The sequence below is a fragment of the Ranitomeya imitator genome, chromosome 1 (genome assembly GCF_032444005.1).
Source record: "Ranitomeya imitator isolate aRanImi1 chromosome 1, aRanImi1.pri, whole genome shotgun sequence".
Taxonomy (NCBI): Eukaryota; Metazoa; Chordata; class Amphibia; order Anura; family Dendrobatidae; genus Ranitomeya; species Ranitomeya imitator.
In genome coordinates, this window is record NC_091282.1 from 1,231,083,331 (window position 1) to 1,231,103,672 (window position 20,342).

The 20,342-nt window shown below is 49.8% G+C and overlaps 1 protein-coding gene across 1 annotated transcript in view; it reads right to left on the minus strand.

Moving 5' to 3' along the window:
- Positions 1 to 20,342, minus strand: part of DNAAF9 (dynein axonemal assembly factor 9) — a 128,883-nt gene that overhangs the window by 14,372 nt on the left and 94,169 nt on the right. Inside the window, exons 22-27 of the mRNA XM_069745132.1 lie at positions 19,821 to 19,967; positions 17,153 to 17,244; positions 10,703 to 10,804; positions 10,192 to 10,309; positions 7,147 to 7,235; positions 6,680 to 6,838 (exon numbers count right to left, since the gene is read on the minus strand). Coding sequence (XP_069601233.1) covers positions 6,680 to 6,838; positions 7,147 to 7,235; positions 10,192 to 10,309; positions 10,703 to 10,804; positions 17,153 to 17,244; positions 19,821 to 19,967 — 707 coding nt within the window. The remainder of the gene's footprint in view (positions 1 to 6,679; positions 6,839 to 7,146; positions 7,236 to 10,191; positions 10,310 to 10,702; positions 10,805 to 17,152; positions 17,245 to 19,820; positions 19,968 to 20,342) is intronic.

The following is a 20,342-nucleotide window of genomic DNA, read 5'->3' on the forward strand; positions in this document are numbered from 1 at the left end:
ACAGGAACCATGGGTGTATGCTGCTGCCACTAGGAGGCTGACACTATGCAAATAAAAAAATTAGCTCCTCCTCTGCAGTGTACACCCCACCGACTGGCATTAAACTCTTCAGTTAGTGAGAAAGCAGTAGGAGAAAGAACAAGGTTGAAAAACCATAACCACAAACTTGAGAACTGTAAACGTGAGAACAGTCAGAGAACATATAACAAAAACATTGGGAGGGTGCTGTGTCCCCCAATGGAGGCTTCAAGAAACAGATTTTACGGTAAGCAACCAAAAATCCTGTTTTCTTTATCGCCTCTCATTGGGGGACACAGGAACCATGGGACGTCCCAAAGCAGTCCCAAGGGCGGGAAAAACAGACTTCCATCAGGTCAGAGGACTCACCACTGCCGCCTGCAGGATCCTTCTGCCTAGGCTGGCGTCCGCCGATGCGTAGGTATGGACCTTGTAAAATTTGGCGAACGTGTGGATGGAAGACCAAGTTGCCGCTTTGCACAGCTGTAGGGCGGAAGCCCTGTGGTGCACCGCCCAGGAGGCGCCGACTGCCCGGGTAGAGTGAGCCTTAATCCCAGGAGGGGGCACTCTGTTCTTGACCTGGTAAGCCTCCAAGATTGCCATTCTGATCCATCGAGCAATAGTCGCTTTAGAAGCCGGCTGGCCTCTGCGCGTGCCATCAGGAATGACGAAAAAGGAATCCGTCTTCCGGAAAGTGGACGTTCTGTCCAGATAGATCCTCACAGCCCTGACAAGATCCAGCTTGTTCAATGATCGCTCCAGAGGATGAGTCGGAGCTGGACAAAAGGAAGGTAGAACGATGTCCTCGTTGAGGTGGAAGGTGGAAACCACCTTAGGAAGAAAAGAAGGTGGGGGCCGGAAGACCACCTTGTCCTGGTGAATGACCAAAAACGGAGGACGGCAAGACAGGGCCGCCAGCTCGGAAACGCGGCGAATGGACGTGATGGCCACAAGAAAGGCTACCTTCCATGATAAAGCTGATAGAGGAATCTCCCTAAGAGGTTCAAAGGGAGAAACCTTCAGAACGTCCAGTACCAGGTTTAGGTCCCATGCCTCCACAGGGGCCCTGTACGGCGGGACGACGTGGGCTACCCCCTGAAAGAAGGTCTTAACCTGTGGCCGAGAGGCCAAGGTCTTCTGAAAGAGGATGGAAAGCGCAGCGACCTGACCCTTCAGAGAACTAAGAGCCAGGCCCGAATCCAGTCCTGCCTGAAGGAAGGCCAAAAGAGAAGGCAGGGAAAAAACCATAGGCGGAAGGCGGTTGGACTCGCACCACCGGAAGTAGGCCTTCCAGGTGCGGTAGTAGATCCTGGAAGACGAAGGCTTCCGAGCCTGAATCATGGTGTGAATCACCCGGTCCGAAAGGCCCGACGCTCTCAGAACCGCGGTCTCAACAGCCACGCCGTTAAACTGAGCGACCGAGAATTCGGGTGGCAGATCGGACCCTGGGACAGCAGATCGGGCCTGTCTGGAAGGCGCCAGGGAGCGTCCGCGAGAAGGTTGACGAGCTCCGCGAACCAAGCTCTCCTGGGCCAATCCGGGGCGATCAGGATGACCGGCACCCCTTCCGCTTTGATCTTCTTCAACAGTTTGGGAAGTAATGGAAGGGGTGGGAACAGGTAGGGCAGCTCGAACTGTGACCAAGGAATGGCCAGAGCATCGACGCCCACTGCGAGAGGATCGCGGGACCTGGAGACGAACTGCGGAACCTTCCTGTTGACTCGGGACGCCGTGAGATCCACGTCCGGAGTTCCCCATCGAAGACAAATCTGATGGAAGACCTCCGGATGTAAGGACCATTCCCCTGCCGCGAGGCCCTCGCGGCTGAGGAAGTCGGCGGCCCAGTTTTCCACGCCGGGGATATGCACCGCGGATATCACCGGAACCGTTGCCTCTGCCCAAAGGAGGATCTTGGATACCTCGGCAAGGGCCAAGGAGCTCCGAGTCCCCCCCTGATGGTTGACATATGCCACAGCCGTGGCGTTGTCCGTCTGGATCCGGACTGGAAGGCCCCTGAGAATCCTTTCCCAGTGGCGGAGGGACAGGAAGATGGCCCGAATTTCGAGGACGTTGATCGGCAGAGAAGACTCCTGCAGCGACCAGCGGCCCTGGACCGTCAGGTGGCGAAAAACCGCACCCCAGCCGAGCAGGCTGGCGTCCGTTGTCACCACCTGCCAGTGAACTGGAAGGAAGGACCTGCCCTGGGAGATGAGAGGTGACGTCAGCCACCAGTTGAGAGACCGCCTGACCCGAAAGGAGAGTTTGATCTGTCGATCCAGGGAGAAGACCGACCTGTCCCACTGAGACAGAATGGCTTGCTGAAGGGGTCGCGAATGGAATTGGGCGAAGGGAATCGCTTCCAATGTAGCTACCATCCTCCCCAGAACCTTCATGGCCGAACGGAGGGAGGGAGGACGAGGACCCTGGAGCAAGCGTATGTCTTGACAGAGAGTGGATCTCTTGTCTGTGGGAAGGAAGACTCTGCTCTGACGAGTATCGAAAAGCATGCCCAGAAAGATGATGCGCTGAGAAGGAATAAGGCAGGACTTCTTCCGGTTTACCAGCCACCCGAAACGGGCTAAGGTGTCGAGAACAATGGACAGGCTTTCGTGGGCCTGAGCGAAGGACGGAGCCTTGATGAGGATGTCGTCGAGATATGGAAATAGGACCAGGCCTCTGACTCTCAAGATGGCCATCAGCGCCGCCATGATTTTCGTGAACACTCTTGGCGCGGTTGCGAGACCGAACGGCAGGGCGACGAACTGAAAATGGTCTCGTTGCACTGCAAAGCGCAGGAAACGGTGATGTCCGGGAAATATCGGGACATGGAGGTAGGCGTCCTGGATATCTATTGAGCATAGAAACTCCTGAGCCTCCATGGAAGCAATTACTGAACGAAGGGATTCCATCCTGAAGTGTCTCAGGCGAACTCTCCTGTTCAGCAATTTGAGGTCCAGAATGGGGCGAACTTTGCCGTCTTTTTTCGGTACCACAAAAAGATTCGAGTAGAAACCCGTGAAGCGTTCTTTTTCTGGGACGGGAACGATTACCCCGGATTTGAGCAGAGAAGCGATGGCTGAGAAGAAGCCCGGAACTAGAGCGGGGTCTCTTGGAGGACGGGATTGGAAGAAACGATCCCGAGGTTGGGAAGCGAACTCTATTTTGTATCCCGAGGATACAACTTCCCTGACCCATGCGTCCTCTACTGCGGAAATCCAGACGTCCCTGAAAAGGAGAAGACGGCCGCCCAATCTGGGAGTTGGGCTGGAGTCTTGCCGAGAGTCATGCCGAGGTGGATCTTCCAGTCCTGGGCCTGGAGGATCTACCCTGGGAGAAACGAGGACGCCAGGACGGAGTGGGCCTAAAGGACACCGCCTTCTTCTCTTGACGTGCCTGTGGCCTCTGTTGCTGCTGGGAAAGGGAGTTTGACGCAGCGAAGCGACGAAAAGGCCGAAAAGAACGAAACTGTCGTCTAGGGGGAGGGCGACGAGGCTTAGCCTGAGGGAGAAGAGAACTTGTACCCCCGGTGGCGTCCTTAATTATTTGGTCCAGCTGGGAACCAAAGAGACGAGAGCCCTGGAAGGGCAGACTAGTGAGGGACTTTTTGGAGGACAAGTCCGCCTGCCAGGCCTTGAGCCAAACGGTCCGGCGGATGGCAACGGCATTGCTGGAAGCTTGAGCCGCACAAGACGCGGCATCCAGGGAGGCGGAAACCAGGTATTCACCAGCATGGGAAATCTGGTTGGCAAGTTCCGCTAATTGCGCGGGAGGCGCCCCATCCAGGATACCCCGCCGAAGATCCTTGGCCCATTTTGAGATGGATTTTGAAGCCCAAGTGGACGCAAAAGCTGGACATAGAGCCGCTGAAGCCGCTTCAAAAGCAGATTTCGCGAAGGATTCTATAACTCTATCGTTAGAATCCTTCAGAGATGCTCCGCCGGACAGAGGAAGCACCGTGTTGGTGGACAGCCTGGAAACAGGGGGGTCCACCGAGGGAGATGCTGTCCAATTGGCGGTAAGTTCTGGAGGAAAAGGATATAATACACCCAGGCGTTTTCCCCTCTGAAAACGCCTAGTGGGGTTCTCTCTCTCTCTGGACACGATTTCCTCGAATTCAGGATGAGGAGCGAAAAATTTTGAAGGTGGTTTGGCCCGTCTGAACGAAACCGCCTGATCTGCGGGTTCCGTAGAGGGATCCTTGATGCCACATGTTTGGTTTATTGCCCCAATGAGGTTCTGAACTGTCTCACTCATGGTGGCGATTTGGTGAGGATCCAGCTCCGAAGTATCCTCCGAAGGCGCATCAGATAATGCCTCGCCTGACTCAGGGGAGGAGGATCGGTGGGACACCAACCGCGGGGGAGGGCCGAGCGGCGAGATGGAGCGCGAAGAGGACTCAGACCGACGTTCCTGTCTGGACCTTTTATGGCTTATCAAGGAGGGTTCGGGCGGCGGTTCCTGCGACCCGCTGGCCACTGCAGGGGTCTGCAGGGGTAACCGATCCAGCGCGGACACTAGAGTTTGAGATACCCGTGTTAAATCGGCCACCGATTGTGACAGAGAGGCGGCCCAGCCTGGGATGGGGGGGATCACTCTCGGGCGGAACAGCCGGGGGATCCTGGGCGGTGGGAACAATCGGGTTGCTGCAGGACTGACACAGCGGGGAGGACTGACCTGAGGGAAGTTTGCTGTTACAGGACGAACATGCAAAGTACGTGACTAAGGCAGAAGATGAAGAGGTAGGGGGACGAGAGCGGCCCCCTTTAGAGGTAGACATTTTTAGGGACCCTGAAGATGCCAGTGGGTTAGGGGACAGTGGGCAGAGGGGGGTGTCAGTCTGCAGTGCAGCTACTCACGGACCCGGTCCTGGAAGATGTCCCACTTGTCCTCGGCGGAGAACTTCCCTGAGGTGCTGATTCTGCGATGCTGAGCCACAGAAGATGCGAGTGCTGCTGCTGTGAGAAGCGGTGCACACCGGCCGAGGGACCCACGAGGAAGGGGGTGGAGCCAGACGCAGAGGCGCCGGTGGGCAGGGCGCAGTATGTCGGGCGGGAAAGAAGCCCGCCCGCAGAACCGGAAGTGAGGAGCCGAGAAACCGGAAGTAGGCCCCGGCCTAAGCCGGGACCTAAATTAGAGACCGGCGCCGCCGGAGAAGGGAACCGCGGCGCCGGAGCAGTGCGCCGCAGAGTCTGAGAAGAGCGGCAGTCTGCCAAGGCTGTCCGAACGGAACTGGCGGGGTCGCGGCGCCAGAGGTAGGCCCCGGCAGAAGCCGGGACCTAAATTAGAGGCCGGCGCCGCCGGAAAATCGCGGCGCCGGAGAATCGCGGCGCCGGAGCGTCGCCAGAGAATCGCGGTGCCGGAGCGCCGCCTGAGAATAGTGGCGCCGGAGCGCCGCTGGAGAGTGGCGGCGTCGGAGCGCCGCAGAAAGTAAGTGGCACGGCATCCTGCCAAGGACGCCGTGCAGACACAGGACGCATTGAGGCCCCCGAGCAGTGAGACCGCAGGGGGAAGCGGCGCAGCAGCCTGCCAGGCTGTGACTCTGTAAGGGGCTGTGCGGCTGCAGGGAAAGAACTGCGGCCGCTAAGGAAGAAGAGCTTATGGCTGTCCCTGGGATCCCAAATAAACGCCATGAGGGGAGACAGGGGGACATCTGGAGAAAAGATCCCGGGGGAATGGAGGGGAAATACTCACCTAAACATCCCACGCCGTTACTAACCTGAGGGGAATGAGACGTCACGGAGCTGTGATGGACGTCCTCGTCTCCTCCAACCGACAGGCTCTGGTAGGCGAGTGGGTGGGGGACGGAGCCAGGACCGGACTTCTGAGCACGCTTCTGTGCTAGGATCTTGGTCCTGGAGAGGGATCTATGAGGATACGGGGGGCAGTACACGCCGTACTCATAGTCCGTATTGTGGGACTACAGGTGTGACTGCTCACCCTGTATCCCTCTGGAAAAAAACCTGAAAAGAAACGACGCACATTGAGGTAGATAAGGGTCTAATGAAAGACCCGTGTCCACCTCCTACTGACACTAAGCTAAACTGAAGAGTTTAATGCCAGTCGGTGGGGTGTACACTGCAGAGGAGGAGCTAATTTTTTTATTTGCATAGTGTCAGCCTCCTAGTGGCAGCAGCATACACCCATGGTTTCTGTGTCCCCCAATGAGAGGCGATAAAGAAAAGAGAATGGACAACACCTCCAAAAATCATACACTGATCTAATGCCGATAGGAAAATATATATAAGTGACCATGAGGGTCTCAGTTTACCCTTCAGACTGTATGGAGCCCTCTTCCACCCCACGGCAAACCTCGTAGTGGGTAACCCTGCTTTGTACTCGTCAGGACATGAAAGGGTTACTACCAACATTAGTAGGTAGCATCCATCCACAGATAAGAGGGCTTATGTTCAGATCAGTGGGGGTCCAGCAATAGGACCCTGTCATTCTGGAAAGTGCCACCACAATGGAGCGAAAATGACAAATTCTCGGCAGCACTTTGTCTATGGATGTGCTGGAGAACGTCAGGATGTACCATGAGTGAGATGTCACAGCACAGCTTATTAGTCTACGTGGTTCTGCACGCTGTGTCCTCAATGCTTTATACTGCAGCTCACACCGGCGCAGCAGGCAGCACGGAGATGATCACCCTCATCCTCCTCACCCCTCCAGAGCAGCAATCACTCTCATCTTCTTCCTGGAATAGACGGCCTGGTGGGCGCTGCGGTGACGCTGGGCTTCAAGGATGCTGGAGAGGAACCGCTGGAATTGTGCTTTGGTGAACTCGTCAGTGCCGTCTGTGGGCTGCCGATACACCATCCACCTGGAGGGGAGGAAACAGTCAGCAGGTTCTAGGACTCCGGCTCGGGGTGAACGTAAGTGACAGACAAAACATGGAAGCAGCATAGCCCAATAAGTGACGTAGGACACAGCAAGGAGGTGCGCAGAGCAGGCTTCACGGACACCCAGAGCTGCGCTCAGAATTCAGCCTGGTCCAGAGAACAGCCGATGACAGAAGAACAGTTGCAGCCTGAAGAATTGTGAGCGCAGCTCAGGAGGTGACTGGAGGAGTATAACGCACGGTGGTAAGTTACGGGTTGTTGGGGCACGACCTACGGTGTGATGACTTACCTGCCGTACTCCTTTTGGAAGGACACCAGAAAATCGCACAGCTCATTGCAATGACTTCCCGGAAGCCCAGATATGATGTTTATAGCCACCTACAAGACCAAACAGTAATGTTATCACAGCAATATACCGAAAGGCTCGATTATTGGCAAAATCCTGGCAGACGGTCACATGGAAGATGGTGCTGATGTCAGACATGAGACCCTCCACGATCAGCTGCTGCTCCCCCAAGAACCACAGACAGTCTGCTGTGTGACTAGCGATGGGAACCTGCGTATTTATTAATTACTTTTTAAATAATTTTTTACATCATAAACAGGTGAAAACACACGTGACTAGCGTCCGTCTGCATGACGGTCCCTCAGGATTCCACTTAATATCCCTTTTATTTACCACTATGCAGTGAGGAAAGAAAGTATTTAGTCAGCCATCAATTGTACAAGTTCTCCCACTGATAAAGATGAGAGGCTGTAATTAACATCATAGGTAGAAAACAACTAGGAAGGTCACAATGAGAAAACAAATCCAGAAAATCACCGCGTCTGATTTGGCAAGATTTATTTTGCAAATTATGGAGGAAAATAAGTATTTGGTCACCTAAAAACATGCAAGATTTCTGGCTCTCACAGACCTGTAACTTCTTCTTTGAGAGGCTCCTCTGTCCTCCACTCATTATCTGTAATAATGGCGCCTGTTTGAACTTGTTATCAGTATAAAAGACACCTGTCCACAACCTCAGTCACACTCCAACAGCTCTTTGGTCTTCACCATAGTGGAGTTTGAAGGACACCAGAAACAAAATTGTAGCCCTGCACCAGGCTGGGAAGACTGAATCTGTAATAGGCAAGCTTGGTGCGATGAAATCAACTGTAGGAGTAATAATAAGAAAATGGAAGACATACAAGACCACTGATAATCTCCCCGATCTGGGGCTCCACGCAAAATCCCACCCCGTGGGGTCAAAATGATCACAAGAACGGTGAGCAAATATCCCAGAACCACACGGGGGGACCTAGTGAATGACCTGCATAGAGCTGGGACCACCATAACAAAGGCTACCATCAGTAACACACTACGCCGCCAGGGACTCATATCCTGCAGTGCCAGACGTGTCCCCCTGCTTAAGCCAGTACATGTCCGGGCCTGTCTGAAGTTTGCTAGAGAGCATTTGGATTATCCAGAAGAGTATTGGGAGAATGTCCTATGGTCTGATGAAACCAAAGTAGAACTGTTTGATAGAAACAAAACTTGTGATTAGAGGAGACAGACTGCTGAGTTGCATCCAAAGAACACCATACCTACTGTGAACAATGGGGGTGGCAACATCATGCATTGGGGCTGTTTCACTGCAAAGGGACCAGGACAACTGATCCTTGTACATCAAAGAATGAATGGGGCCATGTATCGTGAGATTTTGATTGCAAACCTCCTTCCATCAGCAAGGGCATTGAAGATGAAATGTGGATGGGTCTTTCAGCACGATAATAATCCCAAGCACACCACCAGGACAACAAAGGAGTGGCTTCGTAAGAAGAAGCATATGAAGGTCCTGGAGTGGCCTAGCCAGTCTCCAGATCTCAACTCCATAGAAAATCTATGGAGGGAGATGAAAGTCCGTGTTGTCCAGCGACAGGCCCAAAACATCACTGTTCTAGAGGAGATCTGCATGGAGGAATGGGCCAACATACCACCAACAGTGTGTGCCAACCTTGTGAAGACTTGCAGAAAACGTGTGACCACTGTCATTGCCAACAAAGGATTCATAGCAAAATATTGAGATGAACTTTTGTTAATTACCAAATAGTTATTGTCCACCATAATTTGCAAAATAAATCTTTCCAAATCAGACAAGGTGATTTTCTGGACTTGTTTTCTCATTTTGACTCTCATAGTTGTGGTCTACCTATGATGTCAATTACAGGCCTCTCTCATCTTTTTAAGTGGGATAACTTGCACAATTGGTGGCTGACTAAATACTTTTTTTGCCCCACTGTAACAATCTCATTTTCAGGGGAAAAACACCCATGACTAGTGGCTGTCCCCATCACTGTCACTTGGGATCCCCCTTTTTTTTTACCACTATATCAATCTCATTTTCAGGGGTAAACACCAGTGACTGGTGGCCGTCCCTATCACGGTCACTCGGGATCCCATTTTTTACCACTATATCAATCTCTTTTACAGGGGTAAACACCTGTGACTAGTGGCCGTCCCCATCACGGTCACTCGGGATCCTATTTTTTACCACTATATCAATCTCATTTTCAGGGGTAAACACCCGTGACTGGTGGCCGTCCCCATCACGGTCACTCGGGATCCTATTTTTTACCACTATAACAATCTCATTTACAGGGGTAAACACCCGTGCTTAGTGGCCGTCCCTATCACGGTCACTCGGGATCCCATTTTTTACCACTATATCAATCTCTTTTACAGGGGTAAACACCCGTGACTAGTGGCCGTCCCCAGCACGGTCACTCGGGATCCCATTTTTTACCACTATATCAATTTTATTTACAGGGGTAAACACCCGTGACTAGTGGCCGTCCCCAGCACGGTCACTCGGGATCCCATTTTTTACCACTATATCAATCTCTTTTACAGGGGTAAACACCCGTGACTAGTGGCCGTCCCCATCACGGTCACTCGGGATCCTATTTTTTACCCCTATAACAATCTCATTTACAGGGGTAAACACCCGTGACTAGTGGCCGTTCCCATGACAGTTACTTGGCATCCCACTTATTATCCTTTTTTACCACTATATCAATAATCTAATTTACAGGGGAAAAAACCCGTGATGGTCACTCGGGATCCCATTCATTCAGGCAACTGTAGCTTTTATGACACAGATCAAAAAAGAATAAATGGGAAAACACAGTTTCTGCCGGACCCCCGATGCACAATCTCCTAAAAGCCCACTACTAAACAGCATTCTGGAATAAGGCCCATTAATGACTGCAGCGAGAAGGCCACATTAATAGGTTCTGAATAGTTCCCCTTTAGCAAAAGTATTTCATGACGTCCATGAGGTGGAGCGGTCGTCACCTTGTCGCTTTGTGCTTGGCTCCCGGCTATGGAATCCGCGTGTTGAAGCAGCGCTGGCAGATGTGTTCTCGGGAGCGGCTCTCGTCCCACGCTGCTGACCGCCAGGTGCTGCAAGAAGCTGAGGAAAAATCAGCATAGAAAAGTCATATGGAAATCATACAGGATCTAGCACGTGGCTTCACCCAGGAAACACAACCTAAAAGGACGTGTAATCCACCGCATAGTAGTGGGGTTTACGGACCCATCGTTGGCCTCCTGGTCTGAGGTCACTAGCCTCTAAATACTGGTGAGAGTTTAGGTCTTGAGACCCCCGGTCAGTTTGGAAACCATGGTCCACACACAGCTCATGAAATTGATATAAGTAACTAACAGTATATAAACATAAGCCATAGAAATCTGCCAGACGTCAGTGTTAATGTGAATACTGGCAGAAACAAAAGTGCAAATCCACATATACGGCCTGTGCTGCTATTCACTGACAGCAAACAGTCAGAAAATACTGATCATTCACCTCTCCAGTCCCGGGAGGATGGCGGGAAGCATCTTTCGGTGGCTCCATCTTTCAGGGCCTGAGTAGGATAAGGTCTCGTACAGAGTCTGCATGTTCAAGTAACTGGGAAAGAAAAGGAAGATAGTTACACCACAAGCCTGGATAACTAGCAATGGCCACCAGTAGTAATCTCCGCACAATCTCTATGCTGTCAGTCAGGAGCTGCCGCTCCAGACTCAGGGACAGCCTGTCAGCAGGGCATCAGTGCCACCTACTGGACACATCTAGGATGACAAAAACAAGTCCCCATTTGCAAGTCAATAGACTATAACCTGGAAACATGCCGAGAATATAAGAATTGCACATATTTGCTGTTAAAATATTTTGCCTGCAGCCATTACTTAGGTGAGGCTACTGCAAAGAATTTACACAAGTGCCACGAAATCCCATGGGGGCAAGTTCCATGAAATCGACATAGACTGAGCTCCCACTAGTGGTGACTGTATAAATCTGTATGTAGTGAGCTCCCTCTAGTGGTTGCTGTATAATCTGTATGTAGTGAGCTACCTCTAGTGGTGACTTTATAATCTGTATGTAGTGAGCTCCACCTAGTGGTGACTGTATAATCTGTATGTAGTGAGCTCCCCCTAGTGGTGGCTGTATAATCTGTACGTAGTGAGCTCCCCCTAGTGGTGACTGTATAAATCTGTATGATGTGAGCTACACCTAGTGGTGGCTTTATAAATCTGTAAGCAGTGATCTCCCTTTGGTGGTGACAGTATAAATCTGTATGTAGTGAGCTCCTCCTAGTGGTGGGTCTACAATCTGTATGTATTTCAAAAACCTGACCTGCACATCCAAACATAGACTCAGTGTGAACAGGTGCTGAACCTAGAGTCGCCAACTCGTATATAGTTAAGTAAATAAGGCAGCACACTGCAGCGCTAGAACATACAAACTTGAAAAACGAAATTTGAACTGCATTACTGCACTAGAAATATGAAAAATGAGAGCTTTTTAGTGCATAAAAATGGCCAATTTTATGTGTACCTGGTAGCCCCTTTACGGCATCTCTCTTATACCAGGTCCTAATGTATTCTCTAGCCTTCTGATCGTGCACTCCGCCTCCTAGCCACAGGTGTTTTAATTACAGCAGGTCCAATATCCCTCCACAGAGAGAGAGAATTTTAGTCTAAGAAGAGGTTTCACATGCACCCATTCAGATGGAGACGTTTGTTCTCAGCGAGGTAAGGCAAGTGTAGGACCTGGTATAAGAGAGATGCCGTAAAGGGGCTACCAGGTACACATAAAATAGGCCATTTTTATGCGCTAAAAGCTCTCATTTTTCATATTTCTAGTGCAGTAATGCAGTTCAAATTTCGTTTTTCAAGTTTACATGTTTAGCGCTGCAGTGTGCTGCCTTATTTACTTAACTATATACGAGTTGGCGACTGTAGGTTCAGCACCTGTTCACACTGAGTCTATATTTGGATGTGCCGGTCAGGTTTTTGAAATTTATTCTCTAGCCTTCTGATTGTGCACTCCGCCTCCTAGCCACAGGTGTTTTAATTACAGCAGGTCCAATACCCCTCCATAGAGAGAGAGAATTTTAGTCTAGGAAGAAGTTTCACATGTACCCATTCACATGGAGACGTTTATTCTCAGCGAGGTAAGGCAAGTGTAGGACCTGGTATAAGAGAGATGCCGTAAAGGGGCTACCAGGTACACATAAAATTGGCCATTTTTATGCGCTAAACGCTCTCATTTTTCATATTTCTAGTGCAGTAATGCAGTTCAAATCTCGTTTTTCAAGTTTACATGTTTAGCGCTGCAGTGTGCTGCCTTATTTACTTAACTATATACGAGTTGGCGACTCTAGGTTCAGCACCTGTTCACACTGAGTCTATGTTTGGATGTGCCGGTCAGGTTTTTGAAATGTATTCTCTAGCCTTCTGATCGTGCACTCCGCCTCCTAGCCACAGGTGTTTTAATTACAGCAGGTCCAATACCCCTCCATAGAGAGAGAGAATTTTAGTCTAGGAAGAGGTTTCACATGTACCCATTCAGATGGAGACGTTTATTCTCAGCGAGGTAGGGCAAGCGTAGGACCTGGTATAAGAGAGATGCCGTAAAGGGGCTACCAGGTACACATAAAATTGGCCATTTTTATGCGCTAAACGCTCTCATTTTTCATATTTCTAGTGCAGTAATGCAGTTCAAATTTCGTTTTTCAAGTTTGTATGTTCTAGCGCTGCAGTGTGCTGCCTTATTTACTTTACAATCTGTATGTAGTGAGCTCCCCTAGTGCTGGCTATATAATCTGTATGCAGTGAGATCCCCCTAGTGGTGGCTGTATGATCTGTATGCAGTGAGCGCCCTCTAGTGGTGGCTGTATGATATGTATATAGTGAGCTCCCTCTAGTAGTGACTGTATAATCCGTATGTTGTGAGCTTCCCCTAGTTGTGGCTGTATAATGTGTATGTAGTGAGCTCCCTCTAGTGGTGGCTGTATAAATCTTTATGTAGTGAGCTCCCTCTAGTGGTGGCTGTATAATCTGTATGTAGTGAGCTCCCTCTGGTGGCGGCTGTATAAATCTGTATGTAGTGCGCTCCCTCTGGTGGTGGCTGTGTAATCTGTATGCAGTGAGCTCCCTCTAGTGGTGGCTGTATAATCTGTATGTAGTGAGCTCCCTCTGGTGGCGGCTGTATAAATCTGTATGTAGTGCGCTCCCTCTGGTGGTGGCTGTGTAATCTGTATGCAGTGAGCTCCCTCTAGTGGTGACTGTATAACCTGTATGTAGTGAGCTCCCCCTAGTGGTGGCTGTATAATCTGTATGTAGTGCACTCCCTCTAGTGCTGGCTGTATAATCTGTATGCAGTGAGCTCCCCCTAGTGGTGGCTGTATAATCTGTATGTAGTGAGCTCCCTCTAGTGGTGGCTGTATAATCTGTATGTAGTGAGCGCCCACTAGTGGTGGCTGTATAATCTGTATGTAGTGAGCTCCTTCTAGTGGTGGGTGTATAATCTGTATGTAGTGTACTACCCCTAGTGGTGACTGTATAATCTGTATGTAGTTAGCTCCCCCTAGTGGTTGCTGTATAATTTGTATGTAGTGAGCTCCCTCTAGTGGTGGCTGTATAATCTGTATGTAGTGAGCTCCCTCTAGTGGTTGCTGTATAATCTGTATGTAGTGAGCTCCCCCTAGTGGTGGCTGTATAATCTGTATGTAGTGAGCTCCCTCTAGTGGTGGCTGTATAATCTGTATGTAGTGAGCTCCCCCTAGTGGTGGCTGTGTAATCTGTATATTGTGAGCTCCCCCTAGTGGTGGCTGTATAAATCTGTATGTAGTGCGCTCCCTCTGGTGGTGGCTGTATAATCTGTATGTAGTGAGCGCCCACTAGTGGTGGCTGTATAATCTGTATGTAGTGAGCTCCTTCTAGTGGTGGGTGTATAATCTGTATGTAGTGTACTACCCCTAGTGGTGACTGTATAATCTGTATGTAGTTAGCTCCCCCTAGTGGTTGCTGTATAATCTGTATGTAGTGAGCTCCCTCTAGTGGTGGCTGTATAATCTGTATGTAGTGAGCTCCCCCTAGTGGTGGCTGTATAATCTGTATGTAGTGAGCTCCCTCTAGTGGTGGCTGTATAATCTGTATGTAGTGAGCGCCCACTAGTGGTGGCTGTATAATCTGTATGTAGTGAGCTCCTTCTAGTGGTGGGTGTATAATCTGTATGTAGTGTACTACCCCTAGTGGTGACTGTATAATCTGTATGTAGTTAGCTCCCCCTAGTGGTTGCTGTATAATCTGTATGTAGTGAGCTCCCCCTAGTGGTGGCTGTATAATCTGTATGTAGTGAGCTCCTCCTAGTGGTGGCTGTATAAATCTGTATGTAGTGCGCTCCCTCTGGTGGTGGCTGTGTAATCTGTATGTAGTGAGCTCCCCCTAGTGGTGGCTGTGTAATCTGTATGTAGTGAGCTCCCCCTAGTGGTGGCTGTATAATCTGTATGTAGTGAGCTCCCCCTAGTGGTGGCTGTGTAATCTGTATGTAGTGAGCTCCTCCTAGTGGTGACTGTATAATGTGTATATTGTGAGCTCCCTCTAGTGGTGGGTGTATAATCTGTATGTAGTGAGCTCCCTCTAGTGGTGACTGTATAATGTGTATATTGTGAGCTCCCCCTAGTGGTGACTGTATAATCTGTATGTAGTGAGCTCCCTCTAGTGGTGGCTGTATAATCTGTATGTAGTGAGCTCCCTCTAGTGGTGGCTGTGTAATCTGTATGTAGTGAGCTCCCCCTAGTGGTGGCTGTATAAATCTGTATATAGTGAGCGCCCACTAGTGGTGGCTGTATAATCTGTATGTAGTGAGCTCCCTCTAGTGGTGGCTGTGTAATCTGTATGTAGTGAGCTCCCCCTAGTGGTGGCTGTATAAATCTGTATATAGTGAGCGCCCCCTAGTGGTGGCTGTATAATCTGTATGTAGTGTACTACCCCTAGTGGTGACTGTATAATCCGTATGTAGTGAGCTCCTCCTAGTGGTGACTGTATAATGTGTATGTAGTGAGCTCCCCCTAGTGGTGGCTGTATAATGTGTATGTAGTGAGCTCCCTCTGGTGGTGACTGTATAATGCGTATGTAGTGAGCTCCCCCTAGTGGTGGCTGTATAATGTGTATGTAGTGAGCTCCCTCTAGTGGTGACTGTATAATCTGTATGTAGTGAGCTCCCCCTAGTGGTGGCTGTATAATCTGTATGTAGTGAGCTCCCCCTAGTGGTGGCTGTGTAATCTGTATGTAGTGAGCTCCCCCTAGTGGTGGCTGTATAATCTGTATGTAGTGAGCTCCCCCTAGTGGTGGCTGTGTAATCTGTATGTAGTGAGCTCCTCCTAGTGGTGACTGTATAATGTGTATATTGTGAGCTCCCTCTAGTGGTGGGTGTATAATCTGTATGTAGTGAGCTCCCTCTAGTGGTGACTGTATAATGTGTATATTGTGAGCTCCCCCTAGTGGTGACTGTATAATCTGTATGTAGTGAGCTCCCTCTAGTGGTGGCTGTATAATCTGTATGTAGTGAGCTCCCTCTAGTGGTGGCTGTGTAATCTGTATGTAGTGAGCTCCCCCTAGTGGTGGCTGTATAATCTATATGTAGTGAGCTCCCCCTAGTGGTGGCTGTATAATCTGTATGTAGTGTACTACCCCTAGTGGTGACTGTATAATCCGTATGTAGTGAGCTCCTCCTAGTGGTGACTGTATAATGTGTATGTAGTGAGCTCCCCCTAGTGGTGGCTGTATAATGTGTATGTAGTGAGCTCCCCCTAGTGGTGGCTGTATAATGTGTATATTGTGAGCTCCCTCTGGTGGTGACTGTATAATGTGTATGTAGTGAGCTCCCTCTAGTGGTGGCTGTGTAATCTGTATGTAGTGAGCTCCCCCTAGTGGTGGCTGTATAATCTGTATGTAGTGAGCTCCTCCTAGTGGTGGCTGTATAATCTGTATGTAGTGAGCTCCCCCTAGTGGTGACTGTATAATGCGTATGTAGTGAGCTCCCCCTAGTGGTGGCTGTATAATGTGTATGTAGTGAGCTCCCTCTAGTGGTGGCTGTGTAATCTGTATGTAGTGAGCTCCCCCTAGTGGTGGCTGTATAAATCTGTATGTAGTGAGCTCCACCTAGTGGTGACTGTATAATCTGTATGTAGTGAGCTCCCTCTAGTGGTGGCTGTATAATCTGTATGTAGTGAGCTCCCTCTAGTGGTGGCTGTGTAATCTGTATGTAGTGAGCTCCCCCTAGTGGTGACTGTATAATCTGTATGTAGTGAGCTCCTCCTAGTGGTGGCTGTATAATCTGTATGTAGTGAGCTCCTCCTAGTGGTGACTGTATAATCTGTATGTAGTGCGCTCCCTCTGGTGGTGGCTGTATAATCTGTATGTAGTGAGCTCCCCCTAGTGGTGACTGTATAATCTGTATATAGTGAGCTCCCTCTGGTGGTGGCTGTGTAATCCGTATGTAGTGAGTTCCCTCTAGTGGTGGCTGTGTAATCCGTATGTAGTGAGCTCCCCCTAGTGGTGGCTGTATAAATCTGTATGTAGTGCGCTCCCTCTGGTGGTGGCTGTGTAATCTGTATGTAATGAACTCCCCCTCTATGTATCAGGCACACTATGGTGGCATGTAGTATCATGGGTTTCAGGACGTACGGACATTATGTCACCTGAGCAGTAAAAACCGCCTGTGTGTGCAGTGATACCCTGTATATTAAAGGGTTTTTCCGAGTCTAAAATAAATTTAATATTGTATCTAACTGCAAAATGTGCAAAGCACACACTTGTGTTCATGTGAGCGACCACTCTCTCTGGAAATATAGAAGAATTCGGATAGCGAGCACATTGGACATTGTCACGATCCGATAATCTGCAGTCATAAAAAGGGAATGCAGAACTTTCTCTTTATCCCAGATAACCTCTTAGAATTTGGACCTACATTTTCTTCTGTTCCTCGGAGAGCTGGTGTTCCTGGATGAGCTGGAGGGTCACTCCACAACTCTCCGTCTGCCGCTGCCATGTGTTTAGCACCTGAAGTGGATGATAAAAGTCATTACTATAGAAAAGGACTCTATTATATCATCATATGCCAAACAGCTCAGTCCTCTCCCAGCTCAGGAGCCGGCCTACAATGTTAATCTGCATGTTAGATCAGATAGTGAAGGCCACCTAGTTGTGGCTGTATGCAGTGAGCTGCCCATGGTGATGGAAATATAAATCAGTATGCAGTGAGCTCCACCTAGTGGTGACTGTATAATCTGTATGCAGTGAGCTCCCCCTAGTGGTGGCTGTATAATCTGTATGTAGTGAGCTCCTTCTAGTGGTGACTGTATAATCTGTATGCAGTGAGCTCCCCCTAGTGGTGGCTGCATAATCTGTATGTAGTGAGCTCCCCCTAGTGGTGGCTGTATAATCTGTATGCAGTGAGCTCCCCCTAGTGGTGACTGTATAATCTGTATGCAGTGAGCTCCACCTAGTGGTGACTGTATAATCTGTATGTAGTGAGCTCCCTCTAGTGGTGACTGTATAATCTGTATGCAGTGAGCTCCCCCTAGTGGTGGCTGTATAATCGGTATATAGTGAGCTCCCCCTAGTGGTGACTGTATAATCTGTATGTAGTGAGCTCCCCCTAGTGGTGACTGTATAATCTGTATGTAGTGAGCTCCTCCTAGTGGTGGCTGTATAATCTGTATGTAGTGAGCTCCTTCTAGTGGTGGCTGTATAATCTATATGTAGTGAGCTCCCCCTAGTGGTGACTGTATAATCTGTATGTAGTGAGCTCCTTCTAGTGGTGGCTGTATAATCTATATGTAGTGAGCTCCCCCTAGTGGTGACTGTATAATCTGTATGTAGTGAGCTCCCTCTAGTGGTGACTGTATAATCTGTATGCAGTGAGCTCCCCCTAGTGGTGGCTGTATAATCGGTATATAGTGAGCTCCCCCTAGTGGTGACTGTATAATCTGTATGTAGTGAGCTCCCCCTAGTGGTGACTGTATAATCTGTATGTAGTGAGCTCCTCCTAGTGGTGGCTGTATAATCTGTATGTAGTGAGCTCCTTCTAGTGGTGGCTGTATAATCTATATGTAGTGAGCTCCCCCTAGTGGTGACTGTATAATCTGTATGTAGTGAGCTCCTTCTAGTGGTGGCTGTATAATCTATATGTAGTGAGCTCCCCCTAGTGGTGACTGTATAATCTGTATGTAGTGAGCTCCTTCTAGTGGTGGCTGTATAATCTGTATGCAGTGAGCTCCACCTAGTGGTGACTGTATAATCTGTATGTAGTGAGCTCCTCCTAGTGGTGACTGTATAATCTGTATGCAGTGAGCTCCTTCTAGTGGTGGCTGTATAATCTGTATGTAGTGAGCTCCCCCTAGTGGTGACTGTATAATCTGTATGTAGTGAGCTCCTCCTAGTGGTGACTGTATAATCTGTATGTAGTGAGCTCCCCCTAGTGGTGACTGTATAATCTGTATGTAGTGAGCTCCTTCTAGTGGTGGCTGTATAATCTGTATGCAGTGAGCTCCCCCTAGTGGTGGCTGTATAATCGGTATATAGTGAGCTCCCCCTAGTGGTGACTGTATAATCTGTATGTAGTGAGCTCCCCCTAGTGGTGGCTGTATAATCTGTATGTAGTGAGCTCCCTCTAGTGGTGGCTGTATAATCTGTATGTAGTGAGCTTCTCCTAGTGGTGGATGTATAATCTGTATGTAGTGAGCTCCCCCTAGTGGTGACTGTATAATCTGTATATAGTGAGCTCCCCCTAGTGGTGGCTGTATAATCAATATGTAGTGCGCTCCTCCTAGTGGTGACTGTATAATCTGTATGTAGTGCGCTCCTCCTAGTGGTGGCTGTATAATCTATATGTAGTGCGCTCCTCCTAGTGGTGGCTGTATAATCTGTATGTAGTGAGCTCCCCCTAGTGGTGGATGTATAATCTGTATGTAGTGAGCTCCCCCTAGTGGTGGCTGTAAAATCTGTATGTAGTGAGCTCCCCCTAGTGGTGGCTGTATAATCTGTATGCAGTGAGCTTCCTCTAGTGGTGGCTGTATAATCTGTATGTAGTGAGCTTCTCCTAGTGGTGGATGTATAATCTGTATGTAGTGAGCTCCCCCTAGTGGTGGCTGTAAAATCTGTATGTAGTGAGCTCCCCCTAGTGGTGGCTGTATAATCTGTATGTAGCGAGCTCCACCTAGTGGTGGCTGTATAATCTGTATGTAGTGATCTCCACCTAGTGGTGAGTGTATAATCTGTATGTAGTGAGCTCCGCCCCGTACACCGCCCCCCCCCCCCCGTACACCGCCATTCATACACCGCCCCCATACACCATCCCTCGTACACCGCCATCTGTACACCGCCCCCTGTACACCATTCCTCGTACACCGCCCCCCATACACCATCCCTCGTACACCGCCATCCATACACCGCCCCCCATACACCATTCCTCGTACACCGCCATCCATACACCGCCCCCCATACACCATTCCTCGTACACCGCCATCCATACACCGCCCCCCATACACCATCCCTCGTACACCGACCCCCGTACACCGCCATCTGTACACCGCCCCCTGTACACCATTCCTCGTATACCGCCCCCGTACAATCACCTGTGAGTAGAAGCTTCGGAAGCTTTTAGACTTTGGGAAAAGTGCGAATGCGATGAAGTTTCCAGGAGTGATGAGCGGCAGCGGCAGGTGGGGGAGCAGAGCGCTCTTATACTCCAGGAGGAGGATGGCGGCGGCACTGCTGGAGTCCTGCAGGAGGAGGAGAGACATGAGTCATCAGGAGGCTCGTAGAGGAAAGTCACTGACTACAGGCTGTGCCGGCCCAGGGGCTCGATAAGAAAACTGAAACAATGAATGATGATATTCTAAGTTCTCCTTATTTTATCGCTTATCCCACTAAATCCATTGCGCTCCCATCCGCAGAGTGCAGGCCGCCACACACATCAGACTGCAGCCGCCAAACAACATGACAGTGAGAGACCAAGGATGTCGGGAAGAGAAGAATCCGAGACTGTTGGTTACCACTGTCCAAGCATTGTGTGACCTGGGAGATAAGCCGATACCAGAAGAGATAAAGGAGGTGGCCAGACAGAGGGGTCCGCCGGAGAAGGAGGTGGCCAGAGG